At 37.6% G+C, this 26,885-nt stretch overlaps 1 protein-coding gene and 1 pseudogene across 2 annotated transcripts; one reads left to right on the plus strand and one right to left on the minus strand.

Annotated features, from left to right (window-relative positions):
• Positions 1-2,105: 2,105 nt before the first annotated feature.
• On the plus strand, positions 2,106-2,654 carry LOC115950316 (LOB domain-containing protein 36-like). Its single transcript, XM_031067533.1, has one exon. The coding sequence runs from the start codon at positions 2,106-2,108 to the stop codon at positions 2,652-2,654; it is 549 nt and encodes a 182-aa protein (XP_030923393.1).
• Positions 2,655-4,211: 1,557 nt separating this feature from the next.
• On the minus strand, positions 4,212-14,669 carry LOC115950845 (annotated as a pseudogene). Its single transcript, XR_004083130.1, has 3 exons — positions 14,203-14,669; positions 13,975-14,104; positions 4,212-4,871 (listed from the first exon to the last, which is right to left on the minus strand). The product of XR_004083130.1 is annotated as a 50S ribosomal protein L25-like (transcript).
• Positions 14,670-26,885: the final 12,216 nt, after the last annotated feature.

Raw genomic sequence — 26,885 nt, forward strand, 5'->3', positions numbered from 1 at the left:
TGGTGAGTGAAGGTAATTATTTTTTTTCCTCATAATTCTATTCAGGAAAATAGTGGTGGAGAAGTAGGCTGGACAAAGGGTTTTATTTTATTATAATATTAATTAAGGTGGGACCCATTATTCTACTAAAATAATTGCAGTGGGCCGTGGGAATGTGAAATGGAGTTTTCCTGTGATGAACTAATACACAGTATTATATTTATGTAAAAAAGTTGATTATCCTTGTGTATACTAATAAGGGTTCGGTTAATATGTACCCTTAAACTTTCTATTTTTGAAGACATTTTTTCAGAAATTGAAAAAATTACCATTATTTTTTCAATTCTCAAAATTTTTTTTTCAAAAATGGAAATTAATGTATGTCTAAATACACACATTAGTAAAATCCTACTAATAATTATTACTTGTACTATATAGAATGAGTACAAACAGCAGCAAATGAGGACAAAAAAATAAAATACAATAAAAACAAAAAGGGAGAAAAGATTAGTCACAAACCCCACTTTTTGGCTGCCAAAAAAAGAAAAAAAAAGTACCTCTGAGGTTCACCATGCAGGGTATATATTAAATGGAAGGAAACGCATTGCACGCAATTGCTCACCAACACACTGGCCCATCTCTCTCTGTCTGGGCTCAGTCAGTACTACTCACTCACTCAGACTCAGACTCAGTGGCACCACCACCACCACTCTCCCTCCTTTCTGGGTCCCACTTACCCATTTTTTTCAAAACGGATCTAGAAATATCTTAATACTCCACAAATTCCCTTACATTTTGAGACGGTGTAGTTTTTTTTAGCGGAGAGAGAGAGAAAGCGATAAGAGCTTGGTCATAACGCGATTTCTATAGGGATTTACGAATACATTTCTGGTAATTTACACAGATTAGTTCTCGTTTCATTGTTTTCTGTTCCACTGTCGCTCGCTCTTCTCTCTCTAGTGGTGTAGTTTGGAAGATGACAAATATCGGCAACCTTTTTGCCGGGTCAGGATTTAAACGATTCGTTTCTGTTTTGTTGTTGTTGTTTGTTACACCATGACTGTGAGGAGCTTTGTTATTCTTTCTTCTTCTTCTTCTTCTATCGTTAGCATGACCCTTTAAACAAAAACACACAAACCCATGGGCGGAGGAACGTACAAGGGTGGGGGGCATTTTGAAATTTTTAAAAATATATATACAATTATTTTAATATTTTCAAAATTTAGTCTACAAAAATAAGAGTTTGCCCTCTCAAATATTTGGATTAGTCCAATAATGCTTTTAAAAAAAATAATTGGTCTAATAGTTATAGAGATATAACTTTATTTTTTGTAATTCTATTTTTTATTGTAAAATGTGCTCTTATATTTGTTAAATATTTGATAAAGTTTGATATCAAACATGTTTGAATTTATCTTTTTTAATCTGTTATGTGATGATTAACAAGTCATTAACTCATTAAAAAAATTTTGTCACTAAAACTACACATGAAATGTGTCTTTAGTTGCCATATAATGGGTTAAAATAAGGTAGTTTTAAATATGTTTGGAGCCTAACTTATTTCTTCAAGTTTTGGATATTCATGTTTTGGAAAATTTCATTAGTTCAATTGAAAGATTTTTTACTTATTTTAGCATAAAATTTGATAATTTGTATTTAAAATGAAACTTTTTAAAAATTTGACTATGAAAATGGAAAAAAAATGAATTTTATTTTATGAAAGATCGTCATCAAAAATAGTTTTAATTGAAAATACTAAGCTTTTTTGTTGTTGTTGTTGGGTGTGTGAATATATATAACTTATCAAAGAAAAAAGTGTGCATAAATATGTGTGTATATATAATAACAATGTATACGTGTGTGTATATATATGTGTGTGTGGGGTATATATATGTGTGTAGAAGTTATCTTGATAAATATATTAGTATTGCAACTTGATCCTAAACATAATTCTTGGCTCCGCCCCTGCACAAACCCAGTCTCTCTCTCTAACCATCGCTTTCTCTCTCTAGGTTACTAATATTATTCTGAAGAAGTCAATTTGTCCTTTTCTCTTACAATTATGAATACTAATAATTTTCTATCTTGTTGATTTTTTTTTTTTGCTTTGCTTTGCTTTCAGAGAAATGTCATCATCGAACTCTCCGTGCGCAGCATGCAAATTCTTGAGGCGAAAGTGCACGCAAGAATGCGTGTTCGCACCGTATTTCCCACCGGACCAGCCTCAAAAGTTTGCCAATGTCCACAAGGTCTTCGGAGCGAGCAACGTGGCCAAGCTTCTCAACGAACTCAATGCTGCCCAGCGTGAAGACGCGGTGAACTCGTTGGCCTACGAGGCAGAGGCTCGCTTGCGAGACCCGGTGTATGGCTGTGTGGGTCTAATTTCCATTCTTCAACACAGGCTGAAGCAAGTCCAGACTGATCTCTACAATGCCAAGAAAGAACTTGCCACATACATTGGACCTCAGGCCATGCTACCTATTCTCCAACCTCCCGGCTTTATCCCACAGCAACATCACCCGGGCAATCCTTCCTCTTCCGGCGTGGCCTTACCTTACAACATGTCGCCGGCGATGATGGGGATTCCCACAGGTGGTGCTACGCATAACGGCCAAATGACGATTCACAAGACCCAACAGCAGCAGCAGCAACAGCACCACCAGCGAGGCGTCTAAATGTTTAAAATATTTTTAATATTTATGTCAAATTTTTTGTCAATTTAATGTAATTTACAATTTGATCGCAAACTCATTTTTATGCATAATTTTTAATTATAAAAACTAGAAATTTAACATTGATAACAAATCTATTAATTTTTAATTATTTTAAAAATTTACAAACATAAAAAATATTAAATAAAAATATAATCTAATGATAAATTTATCAAAATTTACATTAAAAAAATAAAAAATAATGGATGATGTAAGATCATTTATAGTTTCATCATTCATTATTATGTTTTTAATAGCTGTAAACAATTTTTTTTTTTTAATTTAATTTATAAATATGTTACTCAAGTACCCAACAACCCGCCGAGTCTCGTATTGCTTCAAGACTCCACATGGGCAAGTCCACAAGAACTTGCTCCAAAGCAAGGTCAGAAGTCAACCATAAAGGAATTAAGGAAGGCCACATGGGCTTTAATACATTACCCTTCCCCAAGACAAGTGACGTTTGCCATTGCCAAAGAAGTGGTCTACTAAACTACTGTTGAGTCTCAATAATTAATGCACAAGAGATTAATCCCAAATTAGAATAAGTTTACTAATTAAAATTTTCAGTACATAAAAAATGAGTGTCCAAATTAAGACATGGCAAGTATATAAGTTGTGTCTTTTATATATTAGAAGGAAAAAACACTTTCTCATTTTTACGTATGGGGTAGTTAACAATTTACTCGTTAACTTTGAAACTAATTAATTTCCCTTTTATATTTGAGAAATAAGTAGATAACCCCAATTTACTTTCTCAGTTAAATCCAATGTGTCTTTTGAAGAAATTACTAATTGTATTTGTACACCACAAGGAAGAGAAAAAGCTGAGAATTGTATTATTGTTTTCTTTGATTACATTTGAAATCATTGTGACTTCATTGGATTTAATTAAAAAAGTAACGGATTTGAGATATTTGCTTATTTTCCAAATATAGAGGGGGAAATTGATTGGCTTCAAAGATAAAAGAGGGAATTTTGAACTACCCTAAACATAGAGGGAAAAAGTACTGTTTCTCTAAGAAAATTTTACGCGATTTATTACAATGAAACTAGTTACACACTTGAAATCATGTCTTCAATTCACTATTTTATTTCAAAATTTCATTTATGGATGTGTGTGCAAAATGGTGCGTGTAATTAACATTGCTCTATGACAATATACATGGGAAAGAGTTGTCTCACCAGTATAAAAACCTGTGCAAGTAGCTTACAGCTACAGAAATGAGGAATCCCAATTATCAAACAGAAGTGCACCTTATGCCAACAGCCATACCAGGTGGGGGTTTTCATGAGAAGTTTATTTGGCCCAAGTCCAAACTCCTGATTCAAGACTTTCTTTTATTTGTTTACCTAGAAGTTTGATTTGCTAGATCATGGGATTAAATGGTTATTTCCACATTCAATTAGATTTATAGAGGTCATTACATTTTCACAGAAATAATTACTTTAACATGTGCACAAAAAAAAGATAAGGAAGATTCATTCTTGCCTTACAATATGGAAACAAAAAATCTTGGATAAATTGTAAAGTGTTCACAAAGCTAAACAATATGTCATGGGACCGGAATACAGCTGTTCATGTCACTCTCTGGTTATGCTTGAAAAGAAAAACATCTCAATTGACCATGCTCTGGAACTAGAATTGAAGTCACAGGCCAAAAATAAAAGGAACTGTCTTTTATGAATAATTTGACATCCACTAACAGCCTTGACCATTACTGCCCATACAATTAAACAAGTGATTCGACAAAGAAATATTGTGTAAGATCTTCTTGTCTGATTAAACTCTATTTCTAAACAACAATGTCAAGTTTCTTGTCCGCCTGAGATTCCCAAAGCACCTCTCAAGTACTAACCTAGCCAAAGCAGCAGACTTATTCTTAAAGCGCTTCTCGCTGTAAGTCATGACAAGCAAATCAGAAATGGCCATTCAAGTTGTGCTTCATTGCCTATAAACTGGCAGGTTCTGGATTTTCCCACTTCGTGGCTACTATCTTACCTATTGGCTTGTTTTCATTCTTACTCAGAAGCTTCAAGGATGGATGAACCTCAACACCATGCATGAAAATTCTATTTCCGATATCTAGATTGCTCACGTCCACCTCAAAATTTTGGGAGGAATGAGTTCAGCCGGACAAAGATATTTTAGACTAGTTCTTACCCTATTCAAATGGCCACCTGTTTTGGCATTAAAGATTTATAATCAGTGTAAAAGTAGCATTAGAACAATATTTGACCAGAGATAATTCACTGAGCTTGTCAAGTGCTTACAAGTAAAAAGGAACACCAATACCCTAATCAAATTCAAAACCGACCTGAATAAGATACATATCCGGATATCCCCATGGCTAGTTCACAAAAATAATAGCAACAAAAGTGATTCCAGTTCAACAATTACTGACACATATTAGAGTGATTAAGATCTAAATCAACATCTAATCGAGTAAATAGAGTTCGCCGGTTACACTTAAGAAATCTGAAGTTTGCTAAAATTTCCAAACAAGCTGAGATGGAATAAGAATAATTTGGAATTCTCCTTTCTGGCTCAATTACAGGAAGTATCTGGTCTGGAAACAATACATATATTTATCTAGCAAAAAAAATTTAAATCATGGCAAAACACGTTCAAGATACAAAAATTATATCTTTTGTTGCATCACAAAAGTAGATTTACTTTATTTGCTCTCGAGGAAACAAAAAGAGATCATCTCTATATAGCATCTAAAAGCTGCCACATAAATTGCATTTTTTCTAAAGACTTATTATAGCAAAATTTTGTACACTATAGGATTACAGAACGCAAACTAGCCAATTCCTCCATTGCCAAGTGATTGTACATTTTTTTAGAAGGATGTTTGTAGGTCTATATAATTATCACTCACCATCAATGTGAAATAATGTCAAGAAACAAGTGACATTTCGCAGCAGACTTCAAACTACAAAATAACATAAAAAATCCATCTCCAAACAACAAAAAACAAAGAACGTGACACAGTATTAAGGGAAAAAAAATCTTTGATCTAAAGACCTATCATATAGAACACACATACTTTACGGATGATTGAATATGGTCTCCTGAATACCATACAAGGACAAGTCTCCTCTCACTTCCCCTTCCCCACAATCACAGTGTTTGTTGTTAACACCTCCTGACACTATTAGCTAAACTTCACTGGTTCAGCTGTTGGAAACTACTTGCAGCTTGCAGCATGTAGAATATCCAAAATGCACAAAAGAAAAAATCTTTTCAACGGAACAAGTGTTAGAAGTCCGTTCGCTTGATTCAATATCGACGAACCTAGAAAAGAGAATAGAGCAGCGTGTCTACCGATTTCACTATAGCGGCTTGTTCGAAATCATAATAACCCATGCAAAAGGGGGGGTTGCCTTGATGGGGAGGACGGTGCCGGATTCAATTAGGTGAGAGGATCCGGAGCCTGCTCGGATCTGGAGCGGGAAAGTGGTGGAGCAAAAAAATGGGAGCTCAACGGACTTGAGAATGGCTTGAATCTGCTTCCACTCAGTGGTAACCAGGTGCTTCCTGGACATGGATCGTGGGGCTGTGGAGTCTTTCTGGAGGAGGTGCTGGGAAATAACCACGGCTGTGAGCTCTGTCCCTCGACGACACTCTGTTCCCTACGCACTACCTAGGGATTGCCTGGATCGTGTATTCGTGTGGTACCCAGCCCATGATGGCTGCGATGAACTGTGGCTTGACACGGCGGTCCTCAGGTTGTTGGTAGTGGAGCGCCACCACCTCGCCCTTCTACTTCTGCAAATGCAATGAGGGGTTTGGAGTTTGGAGTTTGGAGTTGGACTGAAGCCCAAGAAGAATCAGTTTTGTTGTTGGAGAATTTTGTGGTAGAAATGTTGAATAGGATTAGAAGTATGAAGAACTATCACTTCGGAGCGAGCAACGTCGCCAAGCTTCTAAACGAACTCAATGCTGCCCAGCGTGAAGACGCGGTGAACTCCTTGGCCTACGAGGCAGAGGCTCGCTTGCGAGACTCGGTGTATGGCTGTGTGGGTCTAATTTCCATTCTTCAACACAGACTGAAGCAAGTCCAGACTGATCTCTACAATGCCAAGAAAGAACTTGCCACATACATTGGACCTCAGGCCATGCTACCTATTCTCCAACCTCCCGGCTTTATCCCACAGCAACATCACCCGGGCAATCCTTCCTCTTCCGGCGTGGCCTTACCTTACAACATGTCGCTGACGATGATGGGGATTCCCACTGGTGGTGCTACACACAACGGCCAAATGATGATTCGCGAGACCCAACAGCAGCAGCACCACCAGCATCAGATTTTTGAGGCGCATTGAGGATCTAAATGTTCTGTATACTAGTTATTACTCGTGCATTGAACGGTTTTATGAAAAAACTTATAAAATATATGTATAAATAATTATATATCTTAATAATTATTATAACAAAATAAGTGTTAATTTGTTAGTGACTTGATGTATTGTTAAAAATAATATCAATGATTAAAAAATGTCAAAAGTAATTTTTTTCCTTTGAATACTTATTTTTACGCTATGTTTTTAGAGTATCCTTGTTCTTCTTCGTCATTGTTCTTTATTAAAATCTTTAGACATAATATTATAAAAATTAGCTACTTTTAAAAGATAGAACTATTCGAAGAATAATAACCTTTAATTTGTTCTAATTATAGAACCTATCATAATTTTTGCTTCTTGTACGTTGCATGATTTTATACATAAATTCATATAATACAAAATTTATTTGAGAAACAAAAAGAAAATGAATAGTTTGAATTGTAAGAGAGACACTACGTGTAAATGAAAAAGAAAAAAATTGCAGAGCTCTACATATAGATTACAGACCTTTCTTAAGATGCTTGGAATCTTTTATGACAAACTTGGAAAACAAAATCAAAAAAAAATTAAACTGAGTTAAAAAAAAAAAAAATTGAACCATATAGATTGTAAAATTGCATATGAGTTTATGACCATTTAATACCATGCTTTAAAATAAATTTTTTTCTATAAAGAGCTATCATTTCCACTTTGATTTTTCTACTTTAGTCAAATAAGTTCCATAATCACAAGGGAAAAAAAAAACCTATGTTATAATTGTAAGGACGCGATTCGTGGCGGACTGTAACAGTGTCGGGTTCGCACGTAAAAAGGCCCCTAACAATATCATTTGTAGAGCGTGGGTTTGGAAGGCTAGGCCCAGGTTGACAGGCGGTGGGTTTTTCGCGGTGTTCGTACAAGTTTAAGTTTTCCTTCACCCCTGGAGTCTTTCTCCTGGAGGTGGGCTGGGAGGCTCTGGTTTTTGGCCATTTTTCCCAACCCCCCTGTTGGTGCACCTTCCTTTTTATTATATAGTCCGTCTTGGTTGATCCTGACCCTCCACTTGTAGGTCAGGCAGGAGCTTATTTCTGTATCCATCCCATCAACCGTCCCTTCTCACTTTCTATTAGTTGCATAGATCGAAGCTTACACCGTCCAAACGTCTTTTCTCATTTAATCAGCTCTGGGTATTGGCAGGTGCATTTACTGAAGAGGGGACGCATTTTCCTTGGTCCAATTTCACACCCTGCTTCCCTATGGGCCCCATTTCGTTCACATCCCCTTAAGGGGGCTGTTTGGGGATTGCCTACACCATGGTGTTGGTCTTCCCATTGAAGCTCTGGAATGTCGAGGACAGGGTAAGTTCTCAGCCGTTCCCCTTGCTACCTCGGCCACTGATCATTCGTTTTCGGCAAGATACCTCCTCGGCACGGGCCCTGGGCCCAGATAGAGTTTGGGCCGAATTGCAGACCTCTCGGACCCACAATAATGATGGTCCAAAATTTTGCAATTTAAAACCAAAAATATAAAAAGAATAATGAAGAATTTTTTGGGAATAGAAAATTATACTAATAATTAGCAAAAAAATATTAATTAATGTTGCAAATGGATACATAATTCTATGCACACTTTACATAAATAAATACTGATATTCAAAATAAAAATAAAAAGTAAAAAGGGAACAACATGAATAAATCATACTTGACAAAATTTATTTCATTTTGTTTGATAAATTATATAAAATAAATCCTATTAACTTAGTTGTAGTGTATTTAAATGATCTAGAAAAATAATGAAGCATATACTTTTGAGCCTAATCACATCTAGCAAAATAATAAAGGATTCAAAATAAAGGCAATTTAAGTTTATATATGCTTGCATGAGATACGTACCTGTCTATAGTAGCAATGGAAGCATCATTTTTGAGATGAAGAATCAATATAATGCTAATAAAAATAAAAATAAATAAAAAGAGATAAAGAGAATGTGGTTGATATTTTTTTTTTATATATAAATGATGCAAAAATTCATATCTAGTTAAACATCTAGATGATGAAAGACAACCTGCAAAAATGACAAATTTAACAAAAAGAAAAACACGGCTAGGTTCTTAGTTGGGCTGACAAAAAAACAAAATGTATAACAGATAATTAACAAATATTAAGCACTGAATCCAACACTATTTTCACTCATCATCATCGGCTATGGAGTTAAAAGCATTCAATCTCTCAATCAATTTGGCCTTCCTTTCCTTGTATGAAAGCTTCTTCAAGTTGAATTTCTTGTGTTCCTTTGGAGGCTATTTCTCAGACTTTTTATTCTAATAGATTTTTTTTTTTTTTGTTTAAAATGTTATCTACATATAAATTATCAAATTAATGGAGATATATACTGTTTTTTAGCATAGATAAAGATTATCAAATTAATTGAGATATGTACTATTTCCTTGAATAGATATATATTAATCACTGAATTTTGCTTATCCCTTAATAGTCAAAAACGTGAACAATGAACAGTGGGATGAGATTTAAATTTAGAAAATTTTTAATTGTTTGTCAGTGACAATATCCTTTGTCTCAAACTTTCTTTCTTTCTTTATTCTAGAAAATTTGAAGTTGCAATTTTGACCTCGTGACTCATTTTTTATACAACTCAGAGAAAAACAAAGACTATATAAACTTTCAGTGGCATTAGTCTTCCACCATTGTAGACCTCTCTCACGTGCTATGTTAGTATTGAGGAATGAGGATGCAAAGTGTAGCATCAGCTAAAATTTAAGTTGCAACTTGAGGAAAATAGAAACAACAAAAACGTGGAATGAGATTCAAATTTAGAAAATTTTTAAAATAGACTTTTAATTATAGTAGAATTAAATTTTTGAAAATTTAGATGATAAATATTATCTAAATTAAAATTTTGTATTATCTCTAAAAAAAAATTAAATTTTTGAATGTTAAATATTATCCCTTAATTTAAGAAATATATCCTAACAAATAAAAAAATTAATGTTAATTAGATGATATATATTATCTAAATTAAATTTTTGTATGTTAAATAGTATCCCTTAATTTAATAAATATATCCTAACAAATAAATAAAAAATAATGTTAATATAATTTTATTTGATGATAAAAATGAATTAGAATCCTGGTAGTATACTATTCCTTTTTAGTTTTTTTAAAATCTAAAAATTTAGTAAAATTTTTGTAATTTGATGAAATCACGTGAAGCAATTACGACTTTTAGGCCCAACTTTTAAAGAGAGATACCACTGCAAATCTGTAGGGAATGGCGCCAGTAGAGTTTTGAAGCAAACTGTAGAGTACTCGTCGCTCATGACTTTGCAAATTTGTGGAGTTAAGGCCTTAGGTTGTTGTTTTTTTTTTTTTTTTAGTCAGATTCTGTATATATATAGATTAGGAAGAGTCTTGATTTACAATGGTTTTGTTTTTTTCCTTAACCAACTAAAGTCGAATTTTAAGGGAGGTTTAACGAAATCAGTAGCTTTTTTATTCATCTCAAAATTCTAGGGGGATGGTACGCATATATTTACTATGATTCGTTTTATGTTTATTCATATCAAAACCGTATGCCAAGGCATACACTTCTATTACGTTACATAGTGAAATTCTTTGAGACTTTGCATGCCAAACCTGCTTTATCCCCTAATGTGTTGACATGTGGCTAGATTTGAATTTCAATAGTTGTATGGCTCAAAGAAAAAAAAAACCAAATAAATACATGTAGTGTAGTAATTAAACAACACTTAAAAAATAATGATTAGATGGATTAGATAAAGAATTTGGATTATAATACACTACATGTAAAATATAATAATTAAATGGATTAGATGAAGAGTTTAAATTGTAATTGTAGGGACTCAATTCGTGATGACCCCAAGATGATATTGGGCTCGTACGTAAAGAGGGCCCAAACAATATCGTTTATAGAGCATGGGTTTGAAAGGTTAGGCTATGGTCACCGGACGGTGGTTTGGGATGGCTCCGGTCAGTACATCTCGTCTGAGGAGTCTTAGGAGCTTAGTGCTCTTGTTCTCCTCCTTTTTTTTCTAGGACACCATGGTTTGGGAGACTGGTTGTCCCCCCCCCCCCCCCTTTTTTTGGCACACAAGTTTTTACATTATATATCCCTTTTCGGTTGATCTTGACCCTCCACCTGTTTATCAGGCAGGCTCCTATTCGTGTGCCTGTCCCATCAGCCGCCTCCCCTACTTTTTATTAGTTGCTCTAACCGAAGCCACCCTGTTCAGGCGTCTTCTCTCATTAATATGGCTAGGACGTTTGTGGGCGCATTTAATGTAGAGGTGACATATTTGCCTTGAACCACCACCACTCTGTACCCCCATGAGGGTCTCATTCTGCTCGCCTCTTCTTCTGGGTGTGTTTTGGGGGCAGCCTTCGACGTGATGTCGTTCTTCCCTTTGAAGACTTGGGATGCCGAGGACAGGGTCATCCTCGGCTGTGCCCCTAGGCTATTCGGCCTTTCTCTATTCGTCCTTGGCAACTTCCCTCTCCGACACGGGCCCTGGGCCTTAGTAGAGCGTGGGCCGGGTCGTAAGTTCTCTGGCCCCACAGTAATCAAATTAAGATTTTTATCAACGTAGAAATTATAGGAGAAGAAAAATATTAAAATTTAAAAATCTAAAAATTTTTCTACAATTTGGTAAAGACACTTGGCGTAATCACGACTTTTAAGCCTAATTTTTATTATATAGTATATGATATGATTTTTAATATACATGTCAAATTTTGTATTAATTACAATTTGATCGTAAACTCATTTTTTTATGCATAATTTTTAACTATAAAAACTTGAAATTCAACTTGATGACAAAACTATTCATTTTTAATTTGAAAATTTATAAACATAAAAAGTATTTAATAAAAATATAATCTAACAATAAATTTATCAAAATTCACCTAATAAAATAATAATAATGAATAATATAACATCTTTTAAAGCTGCATAATTCATTATTATGTTTTTAATAGCTGAAAACAATTTTTTTTTTAAAAATTTATAAATATGTTGCTCAAGTACCCAACAACCCGCTGAGTCTCGTTTTGCCTCAAGACTCGGTCCACAAGAACTTGCTCCAAGGCAAGGTCAGAAGTCAACTATAAAGGAATTAAGGAAAGCCACATGGGCTTTAATACGATGCCTTTCTACAAGACAAGTGACATTTGCCATAGAAGTGGTCTACTAAACTACTGTTGAGTCTCAATAATGCACAAGAGATTAATCCCAAATTAGAATAAGTTTACTAATTAAAATTTTCAGTTCATAAAAAAAGTGTCAAAATTAAGACATGACAAGTATATAAGTTGTATCTTTTACATAGCAAATAGAGAATTGGGAGGAAGAAAAAAACACTTTTTCCTTTTTACGTACGGGATAGTTCACAGTTTACTTGTTATTTTTAAAACTAACTAATTTTCCATTTATATTTGAGAAATAAGCAAATAATCCCAATTTACTTTCTCAGTTAAATCCAATGTGTTTTTTAAAGAAATTATTAATTGTACACCACAAGGAAGAGAAAAAGTTGAGAATTGTATTGTTGTTTTCTTTGATAACATTTGTAATCATTGTGACTTCATTGGATTTAACTGAAAAAGTAATGGATTTGAGATATTTGCTTATTTTTCAAATATAGAGGAGGAAATTAATTGGTTTCAAAAATAAAAGAGGCAAAACACGTTCAAGATACAAAAATTATATTTTTTGTTGCATCACAAAAGTAGATATACTTTATTTGCTCTCGAGGAAACAAAAAGAGATCATCTCTATATAGCATCTAAAAGCTGCCACATAAATTGCATTTTTTCTATAGACTTATTATAGCAAAATTTTGTACACAATAGGATTATAGAACGCAAACCAGCCAATTCCTCCATTGCCAAGTGATTGTACCTTGTTTTAGAAGGATGTTTGTAGGTCTATAATTATCACTCACCATCAATGTGAAATAATGTCAAGAAACAAGTGACATTTCGCAGCAGACTTCAAACTACAAAATAACATAAAAAACCCATCTCCAAACAACAAAAAACAAAGAACGTGACACAGTATTAAGGGAAAAAAAAAAAAATCTTTGATCTAAAGACCTATCATATAGAACACACATACTTTAACATCAAAGATTAGGGAAAATCTTGGTACAATTGTAGCACATCTTTCATTTTACGGATGATTGAATCTGGTCTCCTGAATACTATACAAGGACAAGTCTCCTCTCAATTCCCCTTCCCCACAATCACAGTGTTTGTTGTTAACACCTCCTGACACTATTAGCTAAACTTCACTGGTTGAGCAGTTGGAAACTACTAGCAGCTTGCAACATGTAGAATATCCAAAATGCACAAAAGAAAAAATCTTTTCAACGGTACAAGTGTTAGAAGTCCATTCGCTTGATTCAATATCGACGAACCTAGAAAAGAGAATAGAGCAGCGTGTCTACCGATTTCACCATAGCGGCTTGTCCAAAGTTATAATAACCCATGCAAAAGTTTGCAAAGCAGAACGCAAAGCTTAGTTGATAGGATTGATAGAACAACAGAATCATGGATTTAATAACCTCTTGGTGGAAAGAACTGGTTTAAAAATCCAGAAGAAAATTCCAGTCTTTAACCAGTCAAAAGCAACCGACTCTCAATAGGCTGCTTGGTTTAGGTGAAAATATATGTAACTTAACTCCCCTCAATTTGGATAGATAAATATGCTGCAACAATATTGCCATTTGCTATATGTGCCTCTGTCCTTTAAAAAAATGAAAATTTGCATTTTAATAGGAGATTGAGGCACATGTTTTGGTTGGTCCACTTCCTAATGTAATGCATACAGCTCTAAGCTATTCCTAATGTATTGAATCATATTGTGACGTGAAATCCAGAAACACCAAAACATTATCTGAAACAAACAAAGCAAAAAATACCTTTCTGAGGACCTGGACAAACATCTTCTCCTTTGAAAACAACGGGCACATCAACCTTCAACTCCGACCCGTCGTCGGCCCAAACAAACACCAAATTCAATACCTTCCCAGTAGCTTCGTCCCTATGAATCTATTAACCCATCAAAAACAGAGAAAATAAGCAACAAATTATAAAAACGGTTAATAACAATTTGAAAAGAAAAGAAAAAAAAAAGAGGGGGGGGTTGCCTTGATGGGGAGGACGGTGCCGGATTCAATTAGGTGAGAGGATCCGGAACCGGCTCGGATCTGGAGCGGGAAAGTGGTGGAGCAGAAAAATGGGAGCTCAACGGACTTGAGAATGGCTTGAATCTGCTTCCACTCAGTGGTGACCAGGTGCTTCCTGGACATGGATCGTGGGGCTGTGGAGTCTTTCTGGAGGAGGTGCTGGGAAATAACGACGGCTGGGATTCGACCCTGAGCTCTGTCCCTCGACGACACTCTGTTCCCTACGCACTCCCTAGGGATTGCCTGGATCGTGTGGTACCCGGCCGATGATGGCTGCGATGAACTGTGGCTTGACACGGCGGTTCTCAGGTTATTGGTAGCGGAGCGCCACCACCTCGCCATTTCTTCTTCTACTTCTGCAAATGCAATGAGGGGTTTGGAGTTTGGAGTTGGACTGTGTTGTGTTGTGTTTTTTTTTTTTTTTTTGAGAAAGAAGCTGACTTATTTTATTAACTTGAAACAATTACATCCAAATCTAAAATCGAAACAATATGTGATGGGATATTTTCCATCCATATTTGAAAATCTGGTATACGAAATGCATTTTTCGCCAGACTATGAGCAACCCTATTGCCGTTTCTCTTAACATGAGAATACAACAATTGTTCAAAACTATTAGCAACCCTTTTCACATCGTCGACCAGCAGACCTGTTGGAGATAGGCTACACTCAGTTGACTTCAAAGCTTTAATCTGATCGAGAGAATCTCCTTCAAGAGTAGCTCTTCGAAAACCCAATTCACGCACAAATGTAACTGCCTTCAAAGCAACCAGCACCTCAACCTTGTCAGGCTTGTAAGCTTGATGAATTTTTTCTGAACAAGAAGCCAGCACAGCTCCATTATTATCCCGAATTGCCACTAATTCCGCCACTTGAAATTGATTTCCCTTGTAATATTTTTTCAAGGCATTAATTGGATTAACTCCAATTGTACGTGCTAGCTGGCTGGTAGACTCCAAATTGGGTGTAACAATCCTTGCCAATAATACCTCCACCGAAATAGAAGGTGTATTAATTGAGTTGGACTTATTGCTAATTGGCGTAGACTTTGGCAGCACTAAATCCTCAATAATTGCAGGCATTGAAGCCCAATCCAGCTGCGTGGCTAAGGGCAGCATTAATGAGGGCGTTACTTCAGGAGTTGTAACTGAAGTAACGTTCATGTGCACCACATCAGCACGACCTTCCTCCATCGCTCTTACTGTGCTCCTCCCTACGTTCTCAGTCTCCGCCGTCTTCCTCCTTGTTGGGCAATATTGATTTCGCTCATAATACCCAGGTATCAGTGATTTCGTCCATATTAGTCGACGTCGAATGAGTAGTAGGCTCCTCGCAAAAAGAAAAGCGTTTCCCCAACCCCACAACAAAAACACCCCACTAGCTCCATAGATACTCTTGATATCTCTAGAGAGACAAAAGGACAATCCCAAAACAAAACACTCCTTCGTATAGAAGGGACAAACAACTTCTACTGTTGAAGACAAGGAGAAAAATCTCCCTTTTCTTAGCAACAGAGAGACAAGGAGGAGAATCCCCTCCATAGTTCCCACCGTGGGGACGACAATTGAAAAGAGATAGCATAGGGTGTTGTGTTGTGTAGTGTGAGGGTTTTTACTTTTTTTTTTTTTTTTGTGATTTAATTTTTTTTAGGGGTTTAAGTTGTTGGGCCTTGGAGAGAGTGATGGGACTTGGAGAGCTCCCACATCGGGTCCGGTTATAGGGTTTATGGGGCCTTTTGATAAAGCCCAAGAAGAATCAGTTTTGTTGTTGGAGAATTTTGTGGTAGAAATGATGAATAGAATTAGAATAATGAAGAATTATCTCTTCCTATTGTTGTTTGCGTGACTGTTTCATTTTAGGATGTTACAAAATACTTTCTAATTTTGACGGTTAATAAATAGATATGTTTAATATATATATTTTTGGTCTTTTGTCTTTTAAATGAAGGAAAGTAATTTTAAAACCGATAACTTTTATCTCAAACGAAACACATTTGATTATATTTTCTTTAAAAAGAAAATTTGGATTTTTTATAATAAAAAAGACCAAAAAAAAAAAAAATGGGGACAAATAGGAGTACATTATAAGACTTTACTAATTACTTGAATGGATTTTCTAAATGATGTATAATGAAAAATTATGTATGAGATAAGTAATGGTTTTTATAGTCCAAGGCCAGAAAAAAAAAAAAGAAAAAAAAGAAAGAAAGGATATAGACAAAATGGACGATGAAAAAGGCTTTCGTAAAAAGGATAGAGATTTATAACTCTAGCAAAGCCTAAGGGCCCAAAATATCAATGAACCAAATTTGAACATAAGTTCAATGCAGCTTCAGCAGGCCTAGTTAATAAAAAACATTATAAGCCCAGTTTGATTGCTTGAGTCTGTCATTAAACGTTGGTGGTTGGCATTAGCTCAAATAAAGTAATAAACAATCTCCAACCCAACCAGAGTGTTAATCCATTTTTACATAAGAAGTTGTATGTCTTTTGATTGTGTTCGTTTGCATCTCAACCTAGAGGACTTCGATTAAGAACAAATAATAATTTAAATTGAATACAAATATTTGGTGTTAACAACCCCATCAAACTCAAGGTGAAGGGTGAGAGTAGCTTTCACCCCCAAGAGGGTGTTAGAAAGTTAAATAAATATATGATAAGTTGTGATTAGTAGAACAAAAGTTTGCATTTAGAAATGAAAATGACTTTTGTTAAACCCAAATTCTTGGAATACTCAAGTCAAGGTGTTCAATTTTTTGGTGGACAAAACAGGTTAGTATAAAAATAATTATGTGTATAAATATTTTTTTTGGTGAGTCTGGGAGCCACCCTTGGGAGGGGAAGTGCGATTTGAACTATAGACATGAGAAAAAAAAAAAAAAAAAAAAAAACCATTCTCACTAGGTTATCATTGAACCCTCTTACATATCTGAAAGATGATTTAATTAATTTCAATTACACTTTTTCGATAAAAGAAGAGTGAGTTTATCCTATTAAAGATTAAAATTTGAAAATTGTTTTAATTTACACCACTTAAAAGGCATAAAGATTGGTTGACAAATTCAATGACAATAGTGTTGTATAATTATGGATTTTGTTAACAGATGCCACAAGGACATTTATTTAGGAAATATATTTTTTAAAAAAAAGGGAAAGAAAAAAAGCAACTAATTTTTAATAGTTTATATATATATATATATATATATATTTTCAGTAAGAGTGAAATCAAAACTTTTCTAAAATGGTTTATTAACAAATACCCTAAGAGCACCCATATAATTGTACATACAAATAAATTTTACAATCAGTTCTTAAATTTACATGACAAATCCAATAAATGCAAAATGGGACAGCTGGATCGTTTATGAGACATGTCATTTTGTCATTTGTGTAAAAGTTTAATAATATTCATTTGTAATAAGAAAAGGCAATGTTGTCTCAAGAAATTTTGTGTGCGGTAATTATTAAGAAACTTAAATTATAAAAATTTTAATAAAAAGATAACTATAGGGCTCTTAGGCCCAGAAGTTCATTATTTATCCATATATTGGGCCTGTGGCCCAAGCCGAGAACAAGGATCTGCCCGAGGAAGAGATGTCTTCGTCAGAAGAGATTGCGCTGATAAATAAAAGGTGGGGTTTAGTCAAACTGGCTCTGGAGAGTGTACCGAGAATGAAAACTTCCTCAGCCGGACTTGGCCGAGGTCCTGGAAGATGGTTTGACAGCAAGGATGATAACCCCTGAAATTCAGTTGAGGCGGACAAGCATTACAGAGATATAAGATAAGGATGAGCCCCAAAATATCTGGGGAGAAAGCTGCTACCTCCGCATTAAATGCACTGTAGCTAATCCTCTGGCCACATTAATGTAGAAGTGATACCTGAACAGTGTATTTCAGCCTTACAGCTACTACCTGAGGACTTATGAGAAGTGCTGATGGGACAAGTATCAGCCATAACCATTTAGCATACAAGTGGAAGGTGGAGATGAAAAGGAGTGAGAGTATAAAGAAGAAGAAGGAAACAGGATGAGGGGATCGAAAAATTGAGAAAGGAAATACTATAGCAATCCACAATCAAACTTGTAACATTATCTAAGAGCAATATATAAGAACCACTATCCTCGGATTTCGCCGAGGACGTTCTTTCTTCATTTTACGGTTGTCCATTTTTATCTTTTTGTCTTCAAGTCTATCTAGCTCGTTGTTTGACCAACTAAAGCCCAGTTTTCCAACCCATTCCTCTACAAATTCATTGTTTTGGGTTTCTTGGGCCTAAGTCCATCCACGTGTTGGGCTAGGAACCCAAATCGGTTCCTTACAATTGGCACCGTCTGTGGGAAACTATAGGAAACTATCATTACAAAGTGATGTCCTTTGGTTTGAAGAATGCAGGGGCTACCTACCAAAGGATGATGACCAGGATGTTTGAACCACAGTTAAGGCATTGAGATTTATATCGATGATATGATAGTAAAAAGTAAGGCAGAGTCCGAGCATGTTAATGATCTCGGGAATATTTTTGATATCTTGAGGAAGCACAAACTACGACTTAACGCTTCCAAGTGTTCTTTTGGTGTCAGGTCAGGCAAGTTTTTAGGCTACATGGTCACACATCGCGAAATTGAAGTCAATCCCGACCAGATTAAGACGATCAACAACCTGCAACCACCTCAGAATCTAAAAGAGGTCCAGAAGCTTACGGGAATGACCGCCGCCCTGAACCGGTTCATCTCTCGATCAGTTGACAGGTATAGACCTTTCTTTAGAATGTTAAACAAGTGGAAGGGATTTGAATGGACCGATGAATGTGCCCGAGCTTTCTAGCAGCTGAAAGAATACCTTTCTTGGCCACCAATTATGTCAATGCCTGAGGTGGATGAGGTTCTATTCGCCTACCTTGCCGTGGCCCCCCACGCAGTAAGTCTAGTTTTGATTCATGTCGACTGTGCCATGTAGAGACCAGTCTATTACATAAGCAAGTCGTTACATGAAGCTGAGGTCCGGTACTTACCACTTGAAAAGGCCATTTTGGCGATGGTGCATGGCACACGTAAGCTCCTCCATTATTTCCAATCACACACGGTTATTGTCTTGACTCAACTTCCGCTCAGATCCCTACTTCAGAGTGCCGATTACACAGGGAGAATTACCAAGTGGGGCACGATCCTAGGGGCTTTTGATATCAAATATATGCCTCGCACCTCAGTCAAAGGTCAGGTCCTCACCAATTTGGTAGCTGAGTTTGCCGAGACTCCATCAGAAGATAAATTAGAGAGCAAAACATGGATGAAAAATCGGTTGGCATAATCTCCTTGCAAGAACCTTTGTCCTGGAAGGTTTACGTTGATGGTGTAGCTAATTACAGAGGATCTGGAGTGAGGCTAGTCCTAGTATCCCCAAAAAGGATCACAATCGAGAAATCCTTGAGATTAGGATTCTTGGCTACAAACAATGAGGCCGAATATGAAGCTTTCTTGGTAGGGATGACCATGGTTCAGAAAATGGGTGGAAAAGCAGTGGAGATGTTCTCTGATTCAAGGCTGGTGGTAGGCCAAGTCCAAGGGGAGTTGGAGGTAAGAGATCCCAGAATGCAGGAGTATTTGAGCCAGGTTAGACACTTGCAATCTGGATTTGAGTCTTTTGTTTTATCACAAGTTCCTAGAAGTAGGAATGCACATGCAGACTCTCTCGCCAAACTGGCAACCTCCTCGGCACAGGGCTTACCCCGGGTAATCTTTGTGGAAGACTTATACAAACTTTCTGAGGTGGCAAGGAATGTGGTTCATGTTTACCAAGTAAGAGTGGGGCCTAGCTGGATGGACCCTATTGCGTTATTCCTTAAAGAAGATGTTTTGCCTAAGGATAAATCCGAGACTGACATGGTGCGAAGAAAAGCACCTTGGTTTTGGCTGTCTGAGGACCAAAAACTGTATAAGAGATCTTTTTCTGGCCCATATTTGTTGTGCGTGCTCCTTGAAGCAGTGGAGCTGCTCCTAGTAGAATTGCATAAAGGAATTTGTGGAAGCCACACGGGAGGCAGATCTCTGTCTCACAGGGCCCTTACACAAGGCTATTAGTGGCCAAACATGCAAAGGGAAGCTTAAGACTATGTAAAGAAGTGTGACCAATGCCAAAGATTTGCACCAAACATCCACCAACTTGGAGGAGTCCTTAATCCTTTGACCAGTCCTTGGCCTTTCCCTTAGTGGGGCTTAGATATTGTAGGGCCTTTCCCTAAGGCAGCAGTGAATAAGAGGTATTTGTTAGTCGGCATAGATTACTTCACTAAATGGGTCGAAACTGAACCCCTATTAAACATCAGGGACGTGGACACCAAAAAATTTGTTTGGAAGAATATTGTCACTCGGTTTGGGATTCCTCATACCCTTATTTCGGACGATAGGCTTCAATTTGATAGTAAAACCTTTAGGAGGTACTAGTGCGATTTGGGAATAAAGAATAGGTATTCCACCCCGGCCTATCCACAAGGAAATGGGCAAGCTGAGGCTGTCAACAAGGTTATAGTGAGTGGACTCAAAAGAAGACTAGATGACGCAAAAGGGAAATGGGTAGAAGAATCGCCACATGTCTTTTGGACCTACCGGACTACACCTCATAGATCTACTGGAGAGATACCTTTCTCAATGACCTATGGTGCCGAAACTGTCATCCCTTTGGAAATTGGGTTCCCCACACTTAGAACAAGTTCTTTTGCTCCAAGCGGCAACGATGGGCTGTTGGAAAAGAGCCTAGATTTAATTGAGGAACGGAGAGAAAATGCCAGGGTCCAATTAGCTTATTATCAACATAAACTCAAACAAAAATACGATGCTAATGTGAAGCTAAGGCCACTAGCACCTAGAGATTTGGTTCTAAGAAAAGTTATGAGGACTACCAAGAACCCCCAACATGGGGGAAGTTGAGACCTAACTAGGAGGGGCCCTATCGTATTACATTAGTGGTCGGGATTGGTGCATATTATCTAGAAGATCTAGAGGAAAGGGTCGTAGCACGCCCCTGGAATGTATATAACCTAAGGAGATATTATTATTAATGGAGATTCTCTTCACCTTATTTTGGGTTTGTTATATTGCTTGTCATGTGTTCTGGACATCTATCTAAGTATCAAACTGAACCTTGGCCATGCTTGGATCCTCGGACCACATGCCTTGGGAAAATTGATAACTTTATTCATTATTCTAAGTATTAAACAGAACCTTAGCTATGCCTGGTTCCTCGGACCATTTGCTTTGGGAAAATTAATACTCCTTGACATCTATCTAAGTATCAAACTAAACCTTGGCCATGCTTGGATCCTCGAACCACATGCCTTGGAAAAATTGATAACTTTATTCATTATTCTAAGTATTAAACAGAACCCTAGCTATGCCTAGTTCCTTGGACCATCTGCTTTGGGAAAATTAATACTCTTTGACATCTAAGTATCAAACTAAACTTTGGTCATGCCTGACTCTTCGGACCACATGCCTTGGGAAAATTGATAACTTTATTCATTATTCTAAGTATTAAACAGAACCTTAGCTATGCATGGTTTCTCGGACCATCTGCTTTGGGAAAATTAATACTCCTTGACATCTATCTAAGTATCAAACTGAACCTTGGCCATGCCTGCATCCTCGGACCACATGCCTTGGGAAAATTGATAACTTTATTCGTTATTCTAAGTATTAAACAGAACCTTAGCTATGCCTGATTCCTCAGACCATCTGCTTTGGGAAAATTAATACTCCTTGACATCTATCTAAGTATCAAACTGAACCTTGGCCATGCCTGGACCCTCGGACCACATGCCTTGGAAAAATTGATAACTTTATTCATTATTCTAAGTATTAAACAGAACCTTAGCTAAGTCTGGTTCCTCGGACCATCTGTTTTGGATAAATTAATACTTAGAAATATTTTCCTGAGCATCGAACAGAACCTTAGCTAAGCCTGGTTACTCGGACCATCTGCCTTAGGAAAGTTAACACGTCTTGACCATTACCTAAGTGTCTAAGCATGACATACTCTGGGTACAGTTACAATGGGCGGCAATAAGTGTCATTGCAACAATGGTCTCAATTAGATGTTCATGAGCATCACTTAAAGCATTTGCAGGCATGCCCATGTCTGTAAGAAAATGGTCTGCCACTTAGGTCTTATAAATTTGTTTTTAAGTAAGGAAAATTGTAACTTTAAAACCTATGCTCACGTCACAATGTTGTGTAAGTTTTTCAAAAAAGAATTAGGCATGGCCGAGGTGATTAACTTAGCAGATTCAATTTGTTTTAATACTGATCATATTTTTACGTAAGGTACGTGTTGTTACTTAGATGGATTGGTCACTCAAGATATATCCCATCACAACAAGCAAAGTTTAAAACAGGGGCAACATGAAAACCAAAATCATAGGAAGAAAATTTGCAACTTCCATTAAGTTTAGGCTTCTAACAAAGGTAGCTAGATAACAAGAAAAAGATACAACTATTTTTTCATCTTTATTACAAGTTTTTCCTTTACATCTTTGGGGGGCTGAGTATCCGTTGCTGTGGGGGGGTACTTGGGCCTTATCCTTTAGGTCCACCTTTGGGGGTATGGCAAGAGTTGCCAACACCAGCTCCATGCTCTAGGAAGTTTCTTTTTCTTTCAGGAGATCCCCTGGAACAGTTGGAGCTAAGTAGCGCCTTGGACTATGCTTTTGTTGGCATCCCCAACTCTTGTAGTGTCCTCGGCTGCTCCCCACCCTCAGAAGAAGTATTAGCTATAGGAGGGGTTCTAGGTGGACTTCCTTGGGTTTCAGCTGCTTCCGAGGGTGCTGGGTCAGCCTTAGAATCCGAAGAGCTCGCAAAGCTTATGGCTGGCAGGTAGTAGACACTTTCTGCCCTCTTGAGCATGGAAAAGGCCTCAACCCCAGCCTGGTTAAGGGCTTCGTCCCATGTCAGGGCGCAGTAAGTTCTGCAAACAACAGGGACCTCGGCCCTAAGGGCGTCCTCAGTCTCGGCCACGCCTACGTCATAGCCATGCTTCTCTGTTTCATCTTTGGCTTTCTATGCCTCCTCTTGGGCCTTCTCGGCGAGAGCTCTAGCCTTCTCTATCTCTTCCAGTTTCTTTTTTAGTGCAGCAATCTGCGTTCTGGAGGAGGCCAGGTTGTCCTCAGCAGTATGCAATAGCAACCTTTGGCTTCCAACTTGCTTTTCAACATTCTCCAGGGCTGCTGCCGCATACTTCCTTTCTTTCTCCTCCTCCTGCAGCTTCTTCTTAAGCTCTTGGATGCTCTTCTCGGCCACGTGAAAGGCATCCACAACAGCGTTGTGCCTCCCTTCCTCCTCCTTCATCTGTCGATGGCAGGAGTTGGCTATCTCCTCGGCCCGAAAAGATGCTTGAACAGTTTGCCAAGGAAAGGAAAAAAAAAAATTAGAAGAGGAAAGTGAAGAGAATAAGTTAGAAAGAAAGAACGGGGACGTACCATAGCCAGATATCTTTTGAGACTAAGGAAAACCCCATTTCTCCTCATATCACGTAGCTCGGCCATGTCCTCAGGGAGCAGCAAGGCTTGCTTCACTGTGTCGGCCACATAACCGGCTACTCCTCCTTGAAAGTCGTGAATTGAAGCGTTAGCAAGGAGAGGTTCCCTATTCAACATTGGGGTAGGAAGCCAGGCTAGAGGCCTAACCTGAGGATCACTCCTCTTCTCGGCACCCCTCTTGGTGCCCCTCTGCCCCATTTTAGCTTGTTTGGATGCCCTTTGAACCTCGTCCTCGTGGAAGGGAAGGATTTGTCCAACTCCCATCACCTCCCTCCCTTTTGACTCTCTCTTCCTCTTCAGTTCTGCCGCTTGAGAGGGCAAGGCAGGTGGAGGAGTAGGAAGCTTAGTCTGGGGTTGAGTGGGAAGCTTAGTCTGGGCGGCCTTCCCAGGTGCATCCCTCCCAAGTTGAGACTCCATTAAATCAAGCAAACTGGACTTTGGTTTGCACTGTATCCCCATCTCGTCAATTATTGGTGAGAATGGAGGGCCAAGATTAGGATTTGAAATTTTCAGGGACAAGGCTAGGTTGAAAACTTCAAACTTGTCCTCAGAATTAGCTACTTCTACCACTTCTTCTTCTTGTATGTTGCAAGGGTGAGATGAAGTGGCCGCACTGGTTGTCTGTTGTAGCGATGAGGCCCCTACTTGTGGTATACCTTCAGGAATGGGGGTTATGATTTCTACGCTCTCTACTTTTGGACCAAGAAGAAGGAAACCTAGCACAGCTACGCTTATCCGGTGTAGGTGGGGGTCTCTGGCCCTTATGACACATTTAGGGGCTTGGAAGCTTGATGAGATCGGCATGTATCCTAGGATCAAATGAGACACTCGTAACTGACCGTCCGAATTCACAAACACCTCGGCCTTACGGATTTTATCTAGGCTATCCTTGTTGACCAGGTTGAAATTTGGTTCAGCAGTGCGTCTGTTTGCAAATCCATCAGTGAAATAAAATTTTATCAGATATAAAAATACAGCAAATCAAAGAAAGGACTTATAAATAAGTACCCTAGGCCTAGTACCCCACCTGGTTCTCCCTCTCTCATCGAGTAAGGGAGACCATCACTCCACTCCCCTGACAAGATCAGAAAATCTTTGTTCAGCCCCTTGTTGGATTCAGGGAGGCATTGAATGAGCTTAACCTCGGGATACCTTGATTTCAAGTAGTATCCCTGCCCCTTTAGACGGTGAAAGTTATAGACCCAATTGACATTGTGGTGGCTTAGACCTAAATCCATTTTTTCGTTAAGGACATCCACGGAGCCTAATATCCTAAACATATTAGGGGCACACTGAGTGGGAGCCAACCTATGAGCTCTAACGTAGTCTCTAGTGACTCCACCCATGGGGATTTTCATCCCTCCTTCTATAAAGGCAATCATCAGGATTACTACCTCCCCGACTTGCCTATCCTCGTGCCATTGACTCTCATCACAGTACCTAATTCCTACTCCTGGAGGGATGCTATAACGAGCCCTAACGCTTTCTATCCCCTCCTCGGAATCTACTAAACTCTTAAATCTACCCATTTCTAGAAAAGGCTAGGAAAACTAAAGAGATTGAGAAAGGAAATTAGAACCGAGGAGAAAAAGAAAGAACGTGAAGAAAAGAGGAAGGTGTAGAAAATTAAAGAGTAAAAGTTCAAGAAGACTTACGGAAAGAGTAAAGGTGTCCTCGGACGGGTTTTTAGTATTTGTAAGGGCTCAAGAAAGTTGAAAAAGTGTGCAAGTTCAAGGTATGAGCGCTAGAATGAAATGAATATTAAAGTGAGGAAAAAAGTCGATTTAATAGATATTTATACCAAGGAGAGAGCAGAGAGCGGTAAAGTTCCCGCTCAATTCCCAACGAAGCCCCTCAACCTTACGATTCACATCATGTCGTAGAACGTGGGAGACAAAAAGCTGCCAGAATTTAATAAGGATGTGCCTCGAATGCTACAGTGTTAGGAACGCGTCTTGGGTAGACAAAAGGGCGTCTTTATAAGCAGAGGAAGAGTGAAATAGGCACGAAGCTAATTTAGAGACATTGAGATCCTCCTTTCTTCCCAAGGAGCCAGAAAAGGGAATCTCGAGGGGCTATTGTAGGGCCCTTGGGCCCAAAAGTTCATTATTTATCCATCTATTGGGCCTATGGCCTAAGCCGAGAATGAGGATTTGCCCGAGGATTCGTTAGAGAAGATTGCGCTGATAAATAAAAGGTGGGGTTTGGTCAAAATGGCTCCGGAGAGTGTGCAGAGGATGAAAACTACCTCGGTCAGACTTGGCCGAGGTCCTGGAAGATGGTTTAACAGCAAGGATGACAACCCCTGAAATTCAGTTGGGGTGGACAAGCATTGTAGAGATATAAGATAAGGATAAGCCCCAAAATATCTGGGGAGAAAGTTGCTACCTCCGCATTAAATGCACTGCAGCTAATCCTCTAGCCGCATTAATGTAGAAGTGATACCTGAACAGTGTATTTCAGCCTTATAGCTACTACCTGAGGACTTATGAAAAGTGCTGATAGGACAAGTATCAGCCCTAACCATCTAGTATATAGGTGGAAGATGAAAATTAAAAGGAGTGAGAGTATAAAAGAAGAAGAAGGAAACAAGATGAGGGATCGAAAAATTGAGAAAGGAAATATTGTAACAATCCACAATCAAACTTGTAACGTTATCTAAGAGAAATATATAAGAACCTCTGTCCTCGGATTTTGCCGAGGATGTTCTTTCTTCATTTTACAGTTGTCTATTTTTATCTTTTTGTCTTCAAGCCTATCTAGCTCGTTGTTTGACCAACTAAAGCCCAGTTTTCCAACCCATTCTTCTACAAATTCATTGTTTTGGGTTTCTTGGGCCTAAGTCCATCCACGTGTTGGGCTAGGAACCCAAATCGGGTCCTTACAATAACTTTATATATTGACAAAACACACACACACACAAAGAAATAAAGTTTTACGATTTCCTTCTACAAATTTTTATATTTTGAAATCGTTGCATGAAATCATTGATAATGAGACTATATATATATATATATATATATATAGTCTCATTATCAATGATGTAAGCTACTTCTTTTTCAAAATTTAGTTCAATAAAAATTTTCTTGGATTTTTGTTTTCTTTTTGTTTGAAAAGA

Source organism: Quercus lobata, chromosome 6 (assembly GCF_001633185.2).
Source record: "Quercus lobata isolate SW786 chromosome 6, ValleyOak3.0 Primary Assembly, whole genome shotgun sequence".
NCBI lineage: Eukaryota > Viridiplantae > Streptophyta > Magnoliopsida > Fagales > Fagaceae > Quercus > Quercus lobata.